Source organism: Bison bison, unplaced genomic scaffold, assembly GCF_000754665.1.
Source record: "Bison bison bison isolate TAMUID 2011002044 unplaced genomic scaffold, Bison_UMD1.0 scf7180017864367, whole genome shotgun sequence".
NCBI classification, from domain to species: Eukaryota; Metazoa; Chordata; class Mammalia; order Artiodactyla; family Bovidae; genus Bison; species Bison bison.
Window position 1 is genome coordinate 5,079,178 of NW_011494939.1, and position 19,637 is coordinate 5,098,814.

Below are 19,637 nucleotides of genomic sequence, written 5' to 3' on the forward strand. Positions count from 1 at the left end.
TGCATGATCTTAGTTTCCTGACCAGGGATTGAAACTGAGCCGCAGCAGTGAAAGGGCCAAGTCCAAACCACAGGACCACCAGGGAACTCCCATATTATCTGTTTCTGAGGGGCAGCTCAGCTAGGCTCTCTCCTGGCGCAAGGTCTGTCCTGAGTCCAGTAAAGCTGTTGGATGGCTGTGATATCTGAAGCCTTGAGGACTGCAGGGCCACGTCAAAGACAGCTCAGCTCAGCATGGCTGTTGGCAGGAGGCCCCAATCTGGAACCTTTGTTCATTGCTAAAGGGAAGGTATTAATAAAATGGTACAGTAGCTTTGGAAAATAGTTTGGCAGTTTTCTCAGAATGTTAAGCATAGTGTTACTATGTCACCCAGAAATTTCATTCCTAGGTTTATACTCAAGAGAAATGAAAATATATGTTCACACAGAAACTTGCATGAAAATGTTTGCAGCAGCATTATTCCTGAACAGCCAAAGGTGGAAATAATCTAAATGCTATTTCCATAAATTAGAATACTTTTCAGCTATAAGAAGGAATGAAACACTGATACGTGTTTCAACATACAGGAACCCTGAAAACATGCTAAGCCAAAGAAGCCAGACAGAAGACCACATACTATATTAATCCACTTATAAGAAATGTCAAGAAAAGGCAAACCTATAGAGGAAAAAAGTAGACTAGAAGTTGCCTAGGGCTGGGTGGAAATGGCAGTGACTGTAAATGGGCATAAGTTTTCTTTTGGGGGTGGTGAAAATGTTCTACAATTAGATTTTGGTGAAGTTTGCACAACTCTGTAAGTATACTTAAAATCATTGAATTCTATAATAAATCAGGTGAATTTTATGGCATGTAAATAACATCACAATAAAACTATTTTTAAAGGAATGAATGTGTCAATGCACCAGTGATGAATCCACGATAACTGCTGAGTGAAAGAAGCCAGGCAAAAAAACAATATCTGCTGTATGATTCCATTTATATAAAGTTCTAAAAAAGGCAAACTGCTCTATTCTAACAGAAAGCAGGTCATTGGTGGCCTGTACAAGGTGGTGGAGGAACAGGATGGTTGAGAGACAGAGATTACCAAGGGGCAGGAGAAACTTTGAGGTCGGTAGTTTTATTATTAATGCCTTGTTTGTGATGATGGTTTCACAGATGTATGCTGCTGCTGCTGCTTAGTCACTTCAGTTGTTTCCGACTCTTTGTGACCCCATGGACCACAGCCAACCAGGCTCCTCTTGTCCATGGGATTCTCCAGGCAAGAATACTGGAGTGGGTTGCCATTCCCCGCTCCAGGGCATCTTCCCAATCCAGGGACTGAACCCGGGTCTCCTGCACCGCACGCAGATTCTTTACCACTGAGCAGATACATCTGTTAGTGAAGCCCTCACAGTTGTATACATTATGTCAAACTTATCAAATGGTACCTTTTAAGTATGTGCAGTTTATCACATGCCCATTTTACCTCAATAAGGCTTTTCATGATAATGCTATGATTTGGCATTGAAACAAAAATTATCTGTACAGAAAAGCAAGGAAACAGAGCAGTGGGACATAAATTTTATATTAGTGAAATAGATATTCCTTAGAGGAAGAATGACCACAATCTCATATTTTGCAAAGCAAAAACAAGTGCTGTAGGACACGTAAGTAAATGATGCTATAATAGACCTTGTCACTAAGATGATGTGTAAAGGTCACCAATATTATGCTAAGGAATGCAGATGAAGGGTAGGCACATGGCCCAATTTCTGAGGATGGAGAAAAGAAATTTTAAAGCAAATAAAGTTGGTGCGACTGGATTCATACAACATGAATGCCTATCATTAAGGCATGCTTCCATCTTTCCTTTGTTAGAGCCCCTTAAGATAAAGATTTGTCTTACAGTTTATACTGTCTTAGACTTGATGACTTTGAGATAGAACAGGCTGCAGTCCCTCTAAGAGCTCATTATGAGAGAAGTCTGGTAGAGAACTGGGGGGACAGAACAGAGTGATGAATCTTGGCAGTTCAAACCAGACCTTACTTTTTAAGGAAAATAAACCCTTGAGAGTCCTTGGCTCTGCCTCATCACCAAAATGTAAGTAAGGCACTTGTTGTCATCTTTTGCCTCATGTGGAGCCTTTGAAAGTGCAGTCTTATCTCCTGTAGAGTCTGTTAGGGCTGGAGGACATCTCCAACCGCTCATTGTTGCTTTTTCTGTCAAAAATCTCTGGCCTTGCTCAGATCACACAGTGAGCTAGTAATATATTATTTCTAGATTTTTCAGAGTGACTGTAGAATTGTGAGATGCAGACTGAAAATGCTTAAATCCTAGAAGCATGGAGTTACATGGGTCCCTTGTCATAACTGCAGGAGTAGTGGGCAGAGCAGAAGCAGCACCAGCTGAAGAGACCGCAGACAGTGTCCTGCCCTGATGCTGGGAAGGTACTCAACATCTGGGAGCCTCACCTCAGTTTTCTCATCCCCAGAGCATCAATTTACTTCATAGAGCTCTTTGCAAGGACTAAACAAGAGACTGTATGTCAGAGGCTGCAAGCTCAAATGCCTTTGGGGCCAATCAAGTCAGCGGAGTCTGGCCAACTGGAGAGCACAGCCCCTTTCTATTTATTGATTGATTTTTGGCTCTACTGGGTTTTTGTTGTGGTGTTTGGGCTCTTCACTGCTGCGTGGGCTTTCTCTAGTTGCCACAACTGGGGGCTATTCTTCCTTGCAGTGTGGAGAAGGGAATGGCAACCCACTCCAGTACTCTTGCCTGGAGAATCCCAGGGAGGGGGTAGCCTGGTGGGCTGCCGTCTATGGGGTCGCACAGAGTCGGACACAATTGAAGCAACTTAGCAAGAGCAGCAGCAGCAGCAGCTTCCTTGCAGTGAGCGGTCTTCTCATTGTGTGTGGCTTCTCCTCTTGCAGAGCACAGACTCTGGGAGGTGTGGGCTTCAGTAGTTGTAGCTCATGGGCTCTAGGGTATGGACTCTGTAGTTGTGGCTCATGGATTTAGTTGCCCCGCAGCATGGTGGGAATTTAGTTCCTGGACCAAGGATCGAACTCATGTCATCTGCACTGGCAGGTGAATTTTTTAATCACTAGACCACTCAACCCTTTTCTAAAGAGAAGTTTCCCTACTCTGTGCTGACCAGTTGTTATGTAGAAACATGGGTCCAATGTTGCCAATTTTTAAAAATGTTGCACAGTCCAAAGAAAGATATGTATGGTTTTTAATTGTTCAAACTGTGATGTGTGAAATGTCCAGGAAGTGATCAATATGGTGTGGTAATAGTTGGTGGCAGCTTCTCAGGAACCCCTTCCCCCACCCTGTACATTGTTCCTGGCAGGCGATGAAGCAGCAACATTCCTTGAGTGTTCATATGTGTGCTGGCTCCGTGCAAGGTGCCCTAGGTGCAAAGACCAGCAGAGAAACAGCCCGCGTTGCAACCTTCCTTTGGAATCAGGGAAGTTGGTGACAATGCTGCAGCCTAGTCTAACCCACCATGTCTCCAGCCTTGGTTCCTAGTGAAAACTCCAGCCATCTTCTGGGATGACATATTCTCTAAAATCATCCAGAAATAACACTGCTAGAACCTAATTTCTAGTTCCCATCTGAACTGCCACACGTTTTACCTAGATTTTTTAAATGCCTTGTTGGTTTGCACTTAACCACTAAGGATTTTTATTTGTTTTATATTGCTCTGAATCTCAGTCCACATTATTTCAAGATATAACAGGTTTTAGAAAATCATCTAGGCTTCCTATAGGTCATTGACTTTAAAGGTTCTGGCTTTCATCCTGCTTTACCACCCACCAATATCACCACTGATGGTCTCATTTTCACCAGATACCCATGTGTCTGAGTGTTACTATTTGCATTTACACAGGGAATGTAGATAATTATCTGAGAGGCTCTCCCCAAAGCCCCCTGGGCTCATGTGACCAGGCAGTTGGGAAAGTCAGTCCCCAGCCCACCATGATGAGAGCACACAGGGCAGGGTCAGAAAGACCAAGGATTTGGAGAAACCTCAACAGGGCTTCCCAGGTGGCGCAGTGGTAAAGAACCCGCCTGCCAATGCAGGAGACACAGAGACGTGAGTTCGATCCCTGGGTCGGCAAGATCCCCCGGAGAAGGAAATGGCAGAGAATCCTCATGGACAGAGGAGCCTGGAGGGCTACAGTCCATGGGGTCACAAAGAGTCGGACATAACTGAGCACGCGCACACACATGCACATGCACACACAATGCAATGTTTCCTGGGTTCAGAAATGTTGCTTTCAGTAGTCACTAACTACTAATTGCCACTGTGAATGTAACAGACTTGAATTTGCAACAGCTTGGGTATGTAACATTTGTGAATCTGTGTCATTTCTGAACTTGTCTTATGCCTTACCATCTTCCTCTGATCACAGGCAAAGTTCTTACAGTGACCTTCAGAGCCCTTACCATCACTCAGAATTCATTCCAGTCACCAAGACCGTCTTACTGCCCTTTGAATACACTGAGACTCCTGCCTTAGGGCCCTTGCACTGGCTATTCCCTCTACCTGGAATATGCTTCCCCAGATACTCTTTTCACTCAAGTTACTTTATCAGAAAGAGCATCTATTCACCCTGTTTAAAGTAGCATCCCTACTTTGTTGTTGTTGTTTAGTCTCTAGTCATGTCCAACTCTTTGTGACCCCAAGGACTGCAGCATGGCCAGATTTCCCTGTCCATTCCTATTTCCTGGAGTTTGCTCAAATTCATGTGCATTGAGTCGGCGATGTTATCTAACCATGCATACCCCGAACCCTGCTTTACTCCTTTTCAAGCATCTATTATTCCTTGACATTGTATTATATACTTGTTTGTTTTTGTAACATTCTCAACTGGAATGTTAGCTCATGAGAGCAGGGACTTTTGTTTTGTTCATGGATGCGGAGCATCCTAGAATCCTGTACCTAGAATCCTGTCTGGCACAAATTAAGTACTCAATCAATATATGTTGCACTGTTTCACAAAGACTCACTCCTTACTAATGTCTAAGTCTCAGCCAGAACAATGTGTAATGTATTGTTTTTCTTTCAGGCTTCTATAGTGATCTTTTCTGGGAATGTAACATTCTACTAGGATGCAGTTTGATAACTAAAAATCCAGCATTTCTACCTAGACAAATTTGTTACTGTCCCCAAACTATTTATGACTCTGTCCATATTTCTGGGAAATTACTCAATAAATGCTCCTATTACTTTTTTTTATTGTGAAAGAATAGAATTTCACCCACAAAAATTCTGTTTGTCTAAGGTCAGACTCATGGGTTTCTTTGTACAGTCAGATTTTTCCCTCTGGTTTCTGCTAAAAGTGTTAAACCAAGGTTTGCAACCTCCATTCCCCTCGCCCCTGCTCTGTCTTTGCCCAGGCATGCACCCTCCACCCTTGTATTTTTCAAGTGTGACTTGGTGTGACTTGTGACCCCCTGGGCAGACTATCAGGAATGGGGCATGCATGGCTATCAAGGTCATGAGTGTCATTCAGCAATCAATAACAAAGGAGAAAGCTGAGCAGGTAAGAAGAAAAGGAAAATCCCCAGGTGTCAGAAACAAATGTGGGAGTGAAAACCAGAGTGATTAGTAATCAGGCAGCCTGGGCAGTCTGGGGGTGGGTGAGACCTGACCCAAATTAGTCCCCATCGCCATGAGTCTTGAATGTGACAGCATACAGAAAGAGAAAATGTGGCATGAGCCCACTGGAAGAGGGGATGGGGACTGAGATCTTACATAAAGGCCAGTGAAAAGGAGGCTGGTCCATCGGAGGTCACACACCAGGAGAGCACCAGGAGCAGAAAGACAAGGCAAGGAGAGCTGGGCAGATGCCAGGCCCTGGCCAAGCTGCCCAGGCATCAGACTATCAATTAGATCCAGTAGAAAAATTGGAGGGCTCAGCGGTGAAGTTATGGTCAAAACCCCATTTTGACTTTCAGCTGGTGAACTGCCTCTTGGATCCATGGCCCAGGATTGACTCCAGAAGACGTACAACCGGTGGACTGGGACTGTGTTTCCCAAGGTTTTCCACTCAGAATCCATAAGACTGAGAAGTGAGAACTTCTGTCTCTAAGGAGGCCCAGAAAGAATGGTCTAATGCCCTTCGTGTGGCTGCACATCTCTTTAAAGCCCCAGGTTTTCCTTTCCGATTGCATAGCATCTTTGTATTGAAATCCAAAAGAAACTAAATGATGACAAGTTTTCCAGTGCTCGAGAGTCACAGCTCTCTGGTTCATATTCCCAGTTTCACGTGCTCATTTTTGAGAAGCACAAAGGTTGGTTAAGGCTTCAGAGACTACATAGAGATGTTGGTGGAGGCAGGGCTGAGAAGTTAGACCAGAAACCAGAAACCTAGAGGGAGGCCTCCTGCAGGAAGGCTTCAAGTCAGACAGGATGAGAGTCATACAGTTTGTAAACTCACAAAGATTGGTAAAAACTGGCTCCCAGAGGCAATGAGGCACTAGGGAGGGAAAAGCTGTCTACTTTTGCCATTCTGTAAACCAAATCTGATTAAAATTAGCATGTGAGTTTATCTAAGCTCCCTGGAATCAACTGAAACATTTCAAATTTCCCCTTCTAAATTAATTTCTATTCAGATACCGCTGATTCATATCAACCAAAAAAAAAAAAAATTCAGCTAGTAATTGTATATAAAATATTCTTATTTACTCCATTCATACTCCATACATACTGAATAAATAAAAACTTTATTCGATTTTTACCCATAAATGGTATCTTTGGTTTGATCACTTAAAAAAAATACAACTTCATGTAACCAAAATGCTTGAAGGATTTGGTTAACTAAGAATTTTGTTAATATTTTTATCTAAAAATATGAAAATCTGACCTGTAAAAATTAGTTTTGTAGTAGCCATGTTTGAGATATTTACAGATTTCATTGAGAGTTGACTCCTCAAATGAGGAGCTCTCATACAACACCCAGATCAGATACTAAGGAGAAAAAGGCTTTTGCAACCCCAAGTTAGGACTTTACATAAGAAATTCCAGAGGTGTTTACCCACTTTGAAAATTTTACTGAGTATTTCTCTTTTTCAAAATCAAGTAGGATAAGTAAATAACAACAGTACCTCAAGGACTTTCATAAATAGCAAAGCTCTATTTTCACAGCTATAAGCAAATATTTGCACTTCCCTGAGAGCACAGCTTCTTTGAGTTCAAGAGCTCTGTGTGGGTGGGTGGGTGGGTATTTCCTGAGGCCAATGCATGTAGAACGTGATGAAAGCTAAGAAGAGAATATTTATCTGTTGATGTTTGGGTGAGCTTAGCTCCCTACCCATTTCAGATCAGCCTTGGCAACTGGGGCCCTTTAACCTCCCTGACAGATTCCACCTCATCAGAGCCTCTGGGCCTCTCTCTCTTGGTCCAGCAAAACAAGAGACCTAGCCAAGCAGCCCAGAGGCCCCACAGCAAACAGGTCTTACGGCTAGTCCTGCTCTAACTTTGCCTCACTTCTAAGAAGTGGGTTCCTTATGCTCCTCTCCCCCTTCTTGAGAATGGAGTCATGCTCCCCAACTCCAGGGCCCCTGGCATCATTTTCCAGACTTGTGTCCAAACCTGACTTCCCCCTCCTCCTACCTTCTCCTCTTCCTTCCAGTCAAGGGTTCTCTATCCACTCATGGGACCTGACTCAAGATCCAGTAGGCTGTGCAGGACATTCTGCCTGAGTCCTAGGGCCCTTTGTCTCTGACTCACCTGGCACCAACCTGCCTTGTCCCCCTGCTGGCAGTATGTCTTATGACAGTTAACTTCTGTAAACTAGGTTTTTGTTTTTTCATCTAAGAACGGAAATTAGAATTTAAGAGCTTCCATTCCTAGCTAGAAATTTAAATCCTGATGATATAGAGTTCCCCCAAAATGACTTGAACTTTTTTTATATGCCTAAAAGTTACAGACTGACAGCTTCAAGTGTGGAGATCTGGATCTTCTTAGTAGGTGTATCTGTCTGCAACCCATTATTGACAGCCAGGTTTACAACACAGAGATCCTAAGTCCTCGATTTCCCAGCATAAGGTTGACCTGTTGAAAATCTGGGCTCAAAATTTTCCAATTGCTCTCATCCAAGGACAGTCAGGACAAGAAACACATTCTTTCTGAGGGGAGGCTCTCTGTGTTGCCAATGATGCTGTCATTGAACTTCTGTGAAATTTCTTTCCTGACATTGTCTTTGAAATGTGACTGATTCCTCCCAGAGCTCATAAGTGGTTTGTGAAGGTAACCCCAAGGAAAGACAAACATGTAAACAATGGCTGTATCATTGATCTAAGAGCACTGCTTCCCAAGGAGATCACTTGGATGGGCAAGAAAGACCTGAATGCAACCTCATAACTTCATGTACATCTCCTTTTCTCTAGCTTGATGAAAAGGAAAATTATAATATTGACAAGTGGCCCATTTACCTGCTTGTTGAATGTTTCTAGGGTAGAAATTTGTCTTGCTTTTTGGAGTCCCCAAGGCTTGCCAAACATAACAATTTCCAGGAATGTTTGCTGAATTGAAGTAGTTTAAATTGTTTCAGTTGAGAGCTTCATTAAGGTTATCAGTATTCATGGATAAATGAGGTATGTGTTCTAAATTTCCACAAATATGTTTGTATTTTCCCACCTCAATTTTCACAGCAGGGAGCTAAAGTGTCACACCTGACTCTAAGACACAGAGCTTCTCAAACATCAACGTGCATTTATATTTATCCTCAATGATCTATGCATAAATAGAATTTTCACTTATTTTCCAAGTCTGTTTTATCTGCTTTGAGCTGTAGCTTCTTCTAACCAAACTTTTCTATGAAAGTTAAATTCATTATCAACTCTAATACCTCTATCTTCCCAAACTGCTGAGATGTACAAGCACAAAATGGCACATCTGACATGAAATAAAACTCTATAAAGAGATTTGAAATCATATGATGAAAATAAAGGACATTAGGTAATGCAGTTACTATGTTGTTACCATTATTGTTGCTTTTTAAGTACAGCATCTGAAATAGGATATCTTAATCTGTTTCCCCAACTCGGGGATTAGAATGAATTTCCAGTGAGCTCATTTGAAAGCTCTATCTCTGAGAGTAAAGACCAGACTCTGTTCTTTAAGTCAAAACTGCGCCAACCTGATCCAAAAACCAAATAGGAGGGATTAAAAGGATCCTAAAAATGAAGCTTCCAGGCAGGTGGAGTCACAGGGACATGGACCCAAATCACTGTCTAAAAATTAGAACGTATACTGTCAAGAAGAGCCAGTCCTTCCTCAGCGGCCAGCAATGTAAGGATGTTTACATAAAACCAACAAACAAGAAACAAAACAGTATTCTGAGTCTCTGGAAAAACCTTTTCTACATTGTAATACAACTGTTGGACATTAAAAGGCTAGGGCACTGAGCTGTGCTGAAGGTACAATTCTGTCCGGCAGCGACAGTTCCAGGCTACGATGGGCCTCCTGTGATCATAAAAGATAGAGGTTTTTGATGAGGAAGAAAAAAGTTTTTCACATGTTCCAGAGTAAACAGGTCTTCCCAGACCCATCTCCCCAGAACTGTCAGATGGAACAACCTATGATACACTCTTGACAAGAGGCCCAAAGTTACCACACCAAAGATCCCGTGTGGTTTAAATATAAGGAAAAGAAGAAGAATGAAGAAAAAAACCCTTTATTTCCCTGCCTTGCTGAGTGAATCCTCCAGCTAACCTGTCAGACCAAAAGATGAGCTGTTTTGCTTTGTGTTTTCCTGCTCTGAGATAGACGGCCAGACAGAACCTACACTGACTTCGAGATGGAAAAACCTGGGTTTAAACTCCTGGTTTAGCTACTTAGAATCTGACTGACCTAGGGCAATCACTTAGCCTCTCTCGGTTTCCTCACCTGTCAAATGGGAGTTTTAATATCCAGTAATCAGGTCATTAGGACAGTAAAAAGCATTGGTGTACAAAAGCGCCTGGTATAGAACCTGGCAGGGGACAGGTGTGTCCTGCATGTTAAGTGAAGTCGCTCAGTCGTGTCCGACTCTTTGCAACCCCATGGACCAGGCTCCTCCGTCCATGGAATTTTCCAGGCAAGAGTACTGGAATGGGTTGCCATTTCCATCTCCATGTTAAGTATTACTCTTCTTTCCTCCTGAGGTAGGTCTCGCAAACATTCCTGGCTGGTCTCAAGTGTCCCAAAGCTGTGACTTCCGAGGAGCCTCCAGGGGGAGCCGCGGTGAGCCCCCAGTCCAGCCCCGCTGGTGTCCGAAGTAGGATCGAAGGGCAGGGCTGAGGGAGGCGGGCTCCCCGCATGACTCCGCCCTCCGCGCACCCGAGGTCAGACCGACACGGCTCCAGGCACGATCCTCCGAATATGGGTGTACGACTTCCTGATGGTGACGCTGCCGTGGTGGGACACTCCCCGGGGCAGGACGCATTCCTCCGTCAGTTTCTGGGCCTCGGGGTCCCAGCACAGCACCGTGGCGATGACCTCGTTCTTCTCGTCCCGCCCCCCAGTGATGTAGAGCCGGTTGTTGCAGGGCGCGATGCCGCAGCTGGCCCTCTCGTGGCTGAGCTGGGTCACCAGGCACCAGCTGTCCTCCAGGGGGCTGTAGGCGTACAGCGCTCTCATGGCCCCTCCTGAAGAGGAAACACCGTGAGCATTTCACTGCTTTTCTGGTTTTCTTCCCCGTTAACTACTAAACTACTACTGGTTAGGTCAAGTCTACCACCTTGCCGAAAGAAAAAGCAAATTCATGGCTCTCAAGAAAGCCAGAATGGGTAACTAGGGGAGGGAAGTCTCATGCTGGAAATAGTTCACAGCCCTTGAAACTCTGTAGCCGGGTGCTAATCAGGTTCTAAAGGACGCCTGACTTCCCGTGACTGCTAACATGTACCCTCAGACTGCTTCCTGGAGGAAATACCAGGTGGTGCATCAGGCAGACCTTGCTCATAAACCCGGCTCTGCAACTTTGGGATCTGTAACCAGGAACACCAAGACCATGGTGGTTATTAGAAAACAGAGGGATCAGGCACATAAAGCACCTGGCGGAAAGCCTGGTACACAGAAGTCTTTTACTGATATACATGACAGTGACTAAAAGTGGGGGCATCTCTAAACTGAGCATGACAGGGAACACCAGCTCTGGTAACCCATGGAGATCAGACCTTTGAGGTCAGGTCATGAGTCTGACTAGTAAAAACACAGGAAACCTGAAGCAAAGGAGAAAAGAGATTTTTGCCTTAATCTGTTCCCATATTTTGCATTCAGGAAGCTTTCTGTGGTTAGTGCTTACTTGCTGAAGTTATTTATTTTTGGTATTTCCTTAATCAGTAGTTCTCAACCCTGGCTGTACTTTAAAATCACCTGCACATTAAAAACACCTGGCACTGTGGCCAGTATCCTCCTCATTCTGATATTATTGGTCTGGACAAGCCCCAGCTACCCATGTTTTTGTAAAAAACTCCATAATGAGTAGTCAGGGTTGAGATTTATCATCCTTAACAATTACATGCCCACTGTGGTCTGGCTGGTCAGGCTCTCCTTCCTGCTAAATGCCACCTTTCAGAGCCCTCAAAGCAAGTGGGAGAATAAAATTCCCATGAATACAAGGTAAGAAATAATGGTAGCTGCCATTTACTGGGCACTTATACTGTGCATATTCAATTTCTGTGCAATTGCTAATGCTTACAACACACTTTGTTCCCATAGCAACTTCTGGCTTCCCCTTACCAGGGCCCCGTTGTCTATCTGCTCTGCGTGTCTACTAAATGTGGGCTATTTCTGTCTCCAGGACTGAAAGAGAAATTCTACCAAGGCCTGGACCAATCACATCTTCTTTTCCTTTTGAACCCCACCCACATCATGCCATTTGTTCACTTACCAACTACATAGATACGGTCCCGGAAACTCACTGCATTGATGCATTTAGCCTCTACTGGCATGGCCGACTTTAAATTCCATTTATTGGTTGAAGGATCATAACACTGAGTCTTGTCCGTCGCCAGTTTCCCGTTGGGCCCTCCCCCAATCACATAGAGCTTCTTCTTATGACTGGTAGCTGCGAAGGAACTGACGTGGATAAGGAGGGGCGCAGCCTGCAGGGGCACAGGGGCACCAGGAGAAGCTCTCAGTCACACTGCCCAGATTGTTGCAGTGGTTCACAGGACATAAGCCAGGAGTCAGGGAACACAAGGCCGGGCATCCTTAGCCTAAAATCACAAGGCCTGTGGGCTTGACTCCCTTGAGATAGAGAAGATCAAAGCATACATTTCCCACCCTCCCTCCTGGCTCTGGTTTCTAGTCTATTTCTCCCAGAGTCCAGCTCTCAGGGGAGGTGGGGTGTAGACAGCAATAAGTGTATACGAGATGAAACCAGTCAATGTTGGAGGAGATTGCTTTCTCAAAAATGTATATTCATATTTATTCATGTGCTCCTTCATTCAAAAAATATTTACTGAGTGCCTACTATGTCCCAGGCATTGTCCTTAGCACTTATAGTTAGGAAGAATTGCTGGTATAAGGGTTCCAGGTGTTATCTACAGGCAGATCTCCAGAGCTGGTTCATTTTGCATAATTGAAACTTTATGCCCATTGATGAACAAAGCTTTGCCTTTTCTTGAGTATGATATGTACCTGAGATTGTATTGCTAAAGTCTTATATGAAGACATACACGTGGTTCATCGTTATAGGCACGTGATTAAGGGCTGACTCTTAAATACTACCAAATGACTCTGGGTTTCAACAGTGTAGTCAAGGGATCCCTGTGTGCCCAGTGTGGAGAAATCAAGGGCAGATGGTGTCCTAGGAGACAGAGATTCTAGACCAAGACATGCAGACCAAGATAGGATCAAGCCTGCACTCCACATCTGAGGTACTGGCCAGGATAGGACAGGTACCCACACAGAGTTCCCCCACTGGGAAGAAAGTCATTTCTGTGACCTGACCAGAAATGCTGAATCGATGGTACCACCAAAAATATTCTCAATGGGAGGAGAAAGATCAGAAAGCTGTATACCTACGTTGGCAGATAGCTTTTATTTTTTTTTTAAGTTTTGAAGCAACCATACAGAGTCACTCATAGAAATGATCTTTACCTCTGACCAGCAGTTGTGGAATGGGTCGTAGGTCTCCACGTTGTTGATTCTCTGCAAGCCGTCGAAACCTCCAAGCACGTAGACCTTGCCCCCCAGCACCACCATCTTGTGTCTCCAGCGGCCTATGTTCAAATACTCAATTTGAATCCATTTGTTTATTGAAGAATTATATTTCCAAACATCGTGCTGTGTTTCTTTACCACCTGAAAGACATATACAGCATTTAAGAAACCACCGGATGTGTAACAAGTACAGCTTCTCCCATAATTTCCCACAAGCCTGTAAGTGTTCCCTTCCCAAACCAACACCAACCCCCACTCCACCCCGCCAGGCAAAAAAATTCATGAAGATGTGTGCAGTGTAGGTGGGGAGACAGAGCCAGCACAGGGAAACAGGGAGACACAGTGTAAGGCTGTGCCATGTGTCACCTCTGTGCTGCGAGAGTTCGGAGAAGAGGCTACATGAGCTAAGTCCAGAGAAGCCTTCAGGGAAGTGGTACCCAGGTCTGCCTAGGCGAGTGGGTGCCAGCAGAAGCCTGCACTCAGTGTCTGTATGGCCGAGGAGCAAGAGGTCAGGCAGGACAGGTTAGGTTGGACGATTGTGGGTGGGAATAGTAGGGCCTTATGTGCTCAGTCACTCAGTCATATCTGACTCTTTGTGACCCCATGGACTGCAGCCCACCAGGCTCCTCTGTCCATGGAATTCTCCAGGCAAGCGTCCTGGAGTGGGTTACCATTTCCCACTCCAGGGGACTTCCCAACCCAAGGATCTAACCCATGTCTCTTGCATCTCCAGCATCGCAAATGGATTCTTTACCACTGAGCCACCTGGAAAGCCCGGTAACGGCCTTGACCAGCATCAAAATAGAAAGCAGCTTAAGTTCTATGTTTGCTTATTTATTAATATTTAAACAAATGCAAGCCTGGAGAAATCACCATGAAATCTTAGAAAATTCTTTGGTTCATATCTCTGATCTATATAAAAACATAAGTGAGGTTTGTCCTACTTTGAAATTATCACTGTTGGAACTGAATGAGATGCTCACAATAGAGTGATGAGCTGGTTAAAAAAAAAAAAATTTCAAAACAACTCAATAAACAGAAAATACAGATTTCAGTTAAGGAGAGAGACCAAGACAAAGGAGAACTGACTTTTTTGGTGACTTTAATAAAATATTTTAATGACTTTGTATTTCCTTTTCCCCATCAGCACAGAGTACTGCTAATTATTAATACTTAAAAGATGTAGTTTTCAGACTTTCAACTGTGCGCTAGTGTGGAATTGAGTATCACTGGTGACGCTCTGTGTCATGAGTGTTTCTCAAGGGTGGAGCCCCGAGGTGGGATTCCTAGGTCAGGGGCGTGCCCACCTTAATTTTCATAGATGCTGCCAAAGAGCCTTTAAAGCTGTCCTGGTTGACCTTTCCTCATACCCCACCCACAGCAGATATCAGGAGGGTTTTTTTGGTTGGTTTGGTTGCTTTACATCCTGATAGAGAAAAATGATGTAATAGTTTGGTTTTTCCCTGCTACTAGGGAGATTGAGCGTCTTCCTCTTCTGTGAGCTTTTTGTTCATATATTTTAACCATTCTTGGGGAGTGGGATTGTGCACCTTTTAGAGTTCTCTATTCAAAACACTGTGATAGTGATCCCATTCAGGTAGTATCCAAAATTATAAAATACTATATACTTTCAAAGAAATGTATGCAAACATTATTAAAAGGAGGAGAAAACCTACGATTTTTACTTCAGGATGTAAAAGAAGATCTGATTAACTGGGCAGGCATATCGTGTTACACAGATGAGAAGACAAGTTATTGCAAAGATGTCAGTCCTCCCCAAGTTAACCTCTATGTTGGGTGTCTTCAGGGCTTTTCATGGATTTCAGGACGTGAAGTGACCATTCTAAACTTCATTTGGAAGAGTAGATTTGGGAACATTTCTAAGAAACATTTGAAAAAGAAGGAGTGAGAGAGCTTTCCCTGGCAAATATCAAAATAAATAAATATCAAAATACCAAAAAGCTATGATAATACAAATAATGTGCTACCAGCGTAAGATGAGACAAACTGATCAATTAAAGGCAAGGTACAGAAATAGACTAAAAGATATAGAGATTATGAAAAATGGCTATTTGTTTAGAGAAAAATTAAGTTAGATCCCTATTTCACATTACACTTAAAATTGAAGTGTAAATGCTATAGTAGAAGTAACTGGAGAATATATGATAGAAGATGTTAAAGATCTTGGGGGTGGTGAGGGGCTTTCTAAGCCTCTCAAGAAACCTAGAATCATATAGAAAAGAAAGTTACTATTTGAAATATAAAAAGTTAAAAGACAATCACTATCTGAGAGAAAGTATTTACAATACAAATAGCTTCCCTGGTGGCTCAGACGATAAAGAATCTGCCTGCAATGCAGGAGACCCAGGTTCGATTGATCCCTGGGTTGGGAAGATCCCCTGGAGAAGGGAATGGCAAACCACTCCAGTATTCTTGAAATCCCATAGACAGAGGAGCCTGGTGGGCCACAGACCATGGAGTTGCAAAGAATCAGACACGGCTGAGTGATTAACACAATAAGAACTCCAAAAATTAAGAAGAAAGAGACAACCAACCAATAGAAAAACAAAGGATAGGACCAGCTCATTTTTTTAAAATATACATTTAACTAATAAATAGATGAAAATATATTCAATCTCACTAACTTAGAGTGTAAATTTAAACATTCAAGTCCATTAAAATGTAATTGACAATAAAAAATGTTAACAAGGATGTAGAAAATTGGCACTGTCACTCATTATTGGTTGAACTGTAAATTGGTACAAACTTTCTGGAAGACAATTTAACAATATCTACAAAAATTCTAAATTTACACATCTTATGACCACTTCCAGGAATCTTTCCATATAGCAGCACAAGTTCATAAATATATATATATTTGATATATATATATGAAAATGTCTGTTGTGGCCTTTTTTTCAGGGGGAAAATAGACATTGAAAAAAATTATGGTTCATTCATTCAACAGACAGCCCTGAAACTGGTAAAAGAGCAACAATACCAATCCTCACAGTGATGATAATGATGAGTAATACTGTTGGGCTCTCACCCTGTGCTTGCGATTGTGCTGTGCTTTATGTGTATTATACACTTAACACATACAGTGGATCATGTAATGATGTCTAGAATAGATCATTAATTGAGTACAAGTTTCTGTTGATTTAGTATAACAAGCATTCTGTTGTGTATTGCTTGTATCATTTTTAAAAAGACAACAACAAATTGAAGACAGGGAAAAGAGAAGTTGTAGAATAAAATAACAAGTATTGTATATGTGGCAAAGACTGACCATGACTACCAAACCTGTCTTTTCCTCCTGAGCACATGGCTAAACTACATTTCCCAGCCCCGCATCATGGGGGTACAGGGAGGGCATGTGGCTGGTTCTTGCCAATAGAATGTGAGCAGAACTGATGCCTCGTGTCCAGGCTGAGGCTGTTGTGAGCAGGTGTGCCTTCTCAACTTGTTCAGTTCCTTTCTCTTCCCAAAATACATCAAGCTTTAATTTCAGGTCACTTGTGGAAACAGCTGCATCATGAGATGGAGGGAGCCTAGGTTCCTGAAGAACTGAGTGGAGCAGGTGCTCTCCCTCAGCCCCCATGCTCAGCCCCAATTAGCACTACTGTGCTAATTCACTGAGACTTAGAATTTGTTGCCACGGCTAGCATTACTTACTCTAAGACAATACAAAAGCATTTTTGTAAAAAAAAAAAAAAAAAAAGTAAAAATGTAGGATTGTAATGGAGCAGAGAAACTGCCATATTTTACTTTATACTCCTTGTATTGCTTAAATCTTCTAAAACAAAAATATTTCTATAAGATAAAAGAAAGCTGAAATCTAATCTATGGTATTAATGTATTCAAGGAAGAACTGACCTGCCCTTTTTTCTGAAGGAGACCAGCTCTGGGAATAAGCTCTTCCCTAAACAAGTGTAGACTAGAGAAAACCTCCAGAAGAGGGGATGGGATGTTTGTCTCTTCCACTGGCACCTCAAGAAGAGCTAGGTGGCTTTTGATGTCATGGGAGAGCGTGAGACTGAGACAACATGGATTGGAATGTGTGACTTTGGGTAAGTTCCATACTTTCTGAGCCTGTTTTCTCCATTTGTAACCTGGAGATTAAAATCACCTACCATATGGAGTTGAAGTGAGAGGCAAATAACGCTACCAAAGTGTAAGTTTATTTACACTAAGTGCTGTAAAGATGGTAGAGACTGTGTCACTCAGTAGTTATTGAACATTTACTATGTGTCCAGACACAGTGCTAGGCATTGGAAATACAGTATTGACTTATGGAATTCAAGGACTAATGGGAAACAAGCATATAGTAATTACAAATAATTAAACAAACAACTTAGAAGTAAGAAATGAAAAAGTATTGAGTGCTATTGGAGCATCTAAAGGCAAGATCTAATAAACTTGGGGGAGGGGTCAGATTTTTATCCATTACTGAATAAATTACTGAATATTCATTACTGTATTACCAATGCTCAGTGACCTTTGCCTACAGCAGACACCAGATAAACTCTAGCAATACTTTCCTTCTTCCTTTTCCAGAAAGTACAGGACCTGTCTGCCTGTTCCTCCAGTTCTTAGGACAATACTAATCAAGGATTAGGGTTCGTTTAGTAATAATCCCCTCTCCACGATAAGACCATCTGAGTGCCTGGTTTCCACATTCTGACCCAGTCAGTGCTAGATCAGTGCCATCCACACTAATTCTTCTAGGATGGTTGCCTGGCTCTCACTCAGGGAAGCACGTAGTGCCTTGGGAACTGGCTTTGGTATCACATAACTTCTGCTTACCTGAGATGTAGACCTCATTTTTTAATGTCACGCATGCAAACTCCACCCACTTCTTATTCTCACTGTCCAGCTCATGCTCTGTCATGGGGAGCTTGGCCACCTCCAGGCGGCTGCGCCTCAGGGGATCCAGGCAGGTTACCTCCGCCACAAACCGTTCATCCTTCGTGCAGCCACCAATGATCATGAATACCTCAGACTGGAACTCATGCATTCTGGGCTTGGTGCGCTCCGAAATGATCTGGAAAACCAGTGGGAGTACAAAAAGGCAGAATGGTACAGTGGTTCATAGCTCAGGTTATAGAACCAGGGTAAAAGAACCCGATTCCTAACTCTGCTACGGTATGACCATGTGACTTCACCTCCTTGAGTATCACCTTCTGTATAACGGAGATTTTAGTGGTAACAACCTCATAGTTTTGTCAGGAAGATTAAATGGGCTAATATACTTAGTGTGCTTGGCCTCGGGCCTGATGGATAATAAGTACTCAGTAAAGGTTATCGGTTGTAGATTTTACTACTTTTTAAGAAGTTCAGATCTGTTTACAATCAAATGCACTTCCTGCATCTTCTCTCTTGCTTGGTTGGAAGCACTGAATCCTAGAATTTAATTTCTGGCCACCTTCCACTGCCCCTTGGTTTCAATTTCTTGATGATATCCCAGACTTTGCTCACTACCAGGCCTCTTTAGAGGACTGGAAGAGAAGTCCTGACTGGGCATATAAGAGCATCCAGAGACTTAGGAGAAAAGAACCAAAAGGGAACAGAATGTATCCAGGGAGGTCAGGGGACTGGGTCCCAACATCAAGCATATGACCCTTCAGAGCCTTGAACAAGTGAAGAAATTCATACCACAGATATTTGAACCCAGCTGAAGGAGCAGAGGTTTGGGGTCAGATACACCAGCGTTCCTTCCTGCTTTCACCACCTATGGCCATGTGACCTTGGAGAAGAGACGCAGTCTCTATAAGGGCCTGTGATCACACCTCGGCCACCAGGCTGTTGTGAGCATGCATGAGGTTGTAATGTAGAGGGCGGAATCGAGCATCTGGCACACACACGGCCCTTGAAAACTAGTCAAAGGGGACAGCGGGAGCAGTGGGAGATGTCATGTTGATGTTAGGAATGAAAAGGGAGAGGTGCCCACCTCCTGGTCCAGCCAACCCTGGGCTTGATGGGGGAGGTTCTACAGGTGTAGGACCTTGATGGGAGACAGAGAGGCAGCACCCATTTCCCACGTGACCAAAGCAGCTTCTTTTTCCTACAAAGTTAAGCTGACCTAATATGGATCATGGAACTTCAGTCTTGCCTACAGATGGTGACACACAGGTCACAGTAGCAAAGACTGAAGCCCACAAATGGTGAATCCAATCAATAGTCACATGCAATCAGGCCAGCCAACGTCCAGCATCTACTTCCCAGAAGAGACTTTATTTTTCTGTGCCAATCAGATCAGATCAGTCACTCAGTCATGTCTGACTCTTTGTGACCCCGTGAATCACAGCACGCCAGGCCTCCCTGTCCATCACCAACTCCCAGAGTTCACTCAGACTCACGTCCATCAAGTCAGTGATGCCATCCAGCCATCTCATCCTCTGTCGTCCCCTTCTCCTCCTGCCCCCAATCCCTCCCAGCATCAGAGTCTTTTCCAATGAGTCAACTCTTCGTATGAGGTGGCCAAAGTACTGGAGTT

General features: G+C 43.3%; 1 protein-coding gene across 1 annotated transcript in view; it reads right to left on the reverse strand.

The window, feature by feature from the left end:
- Window positions 1-6,649: 6,649 nt before the first annotated feature.
- KLHL6 (kelch-like family member 6) overlaps window positions 6,650-19,637 on the reverse strand; it is a 57,010-nt gene continuing 44,022 nt past the window's right edge. The window contains exons 4-7 of the mRNA XM_010855661.1: window positions 17,948-18,185; window positions 13,080-13,282; window positions 11,866-12,079; window positions 6,650-10,621 (exon numbers count right to left, since the gene is read on the reverse strand). Coding sequence (XP_010853963.1) covers window positions 10,320-10,621; window positions 11,866-12,079; window positions 13,080-13,282; window positions 17,948-18,185 — 957 coding nt within the window. The 3' untranslated portion in view covers window positions 6,650-10,319. The remainder of the gene's footprint in view (window positions 10,622-11,865; window positions 12,080-13,079; window positions 13,283-17,947; window positions 18,186-19,637) is intronic.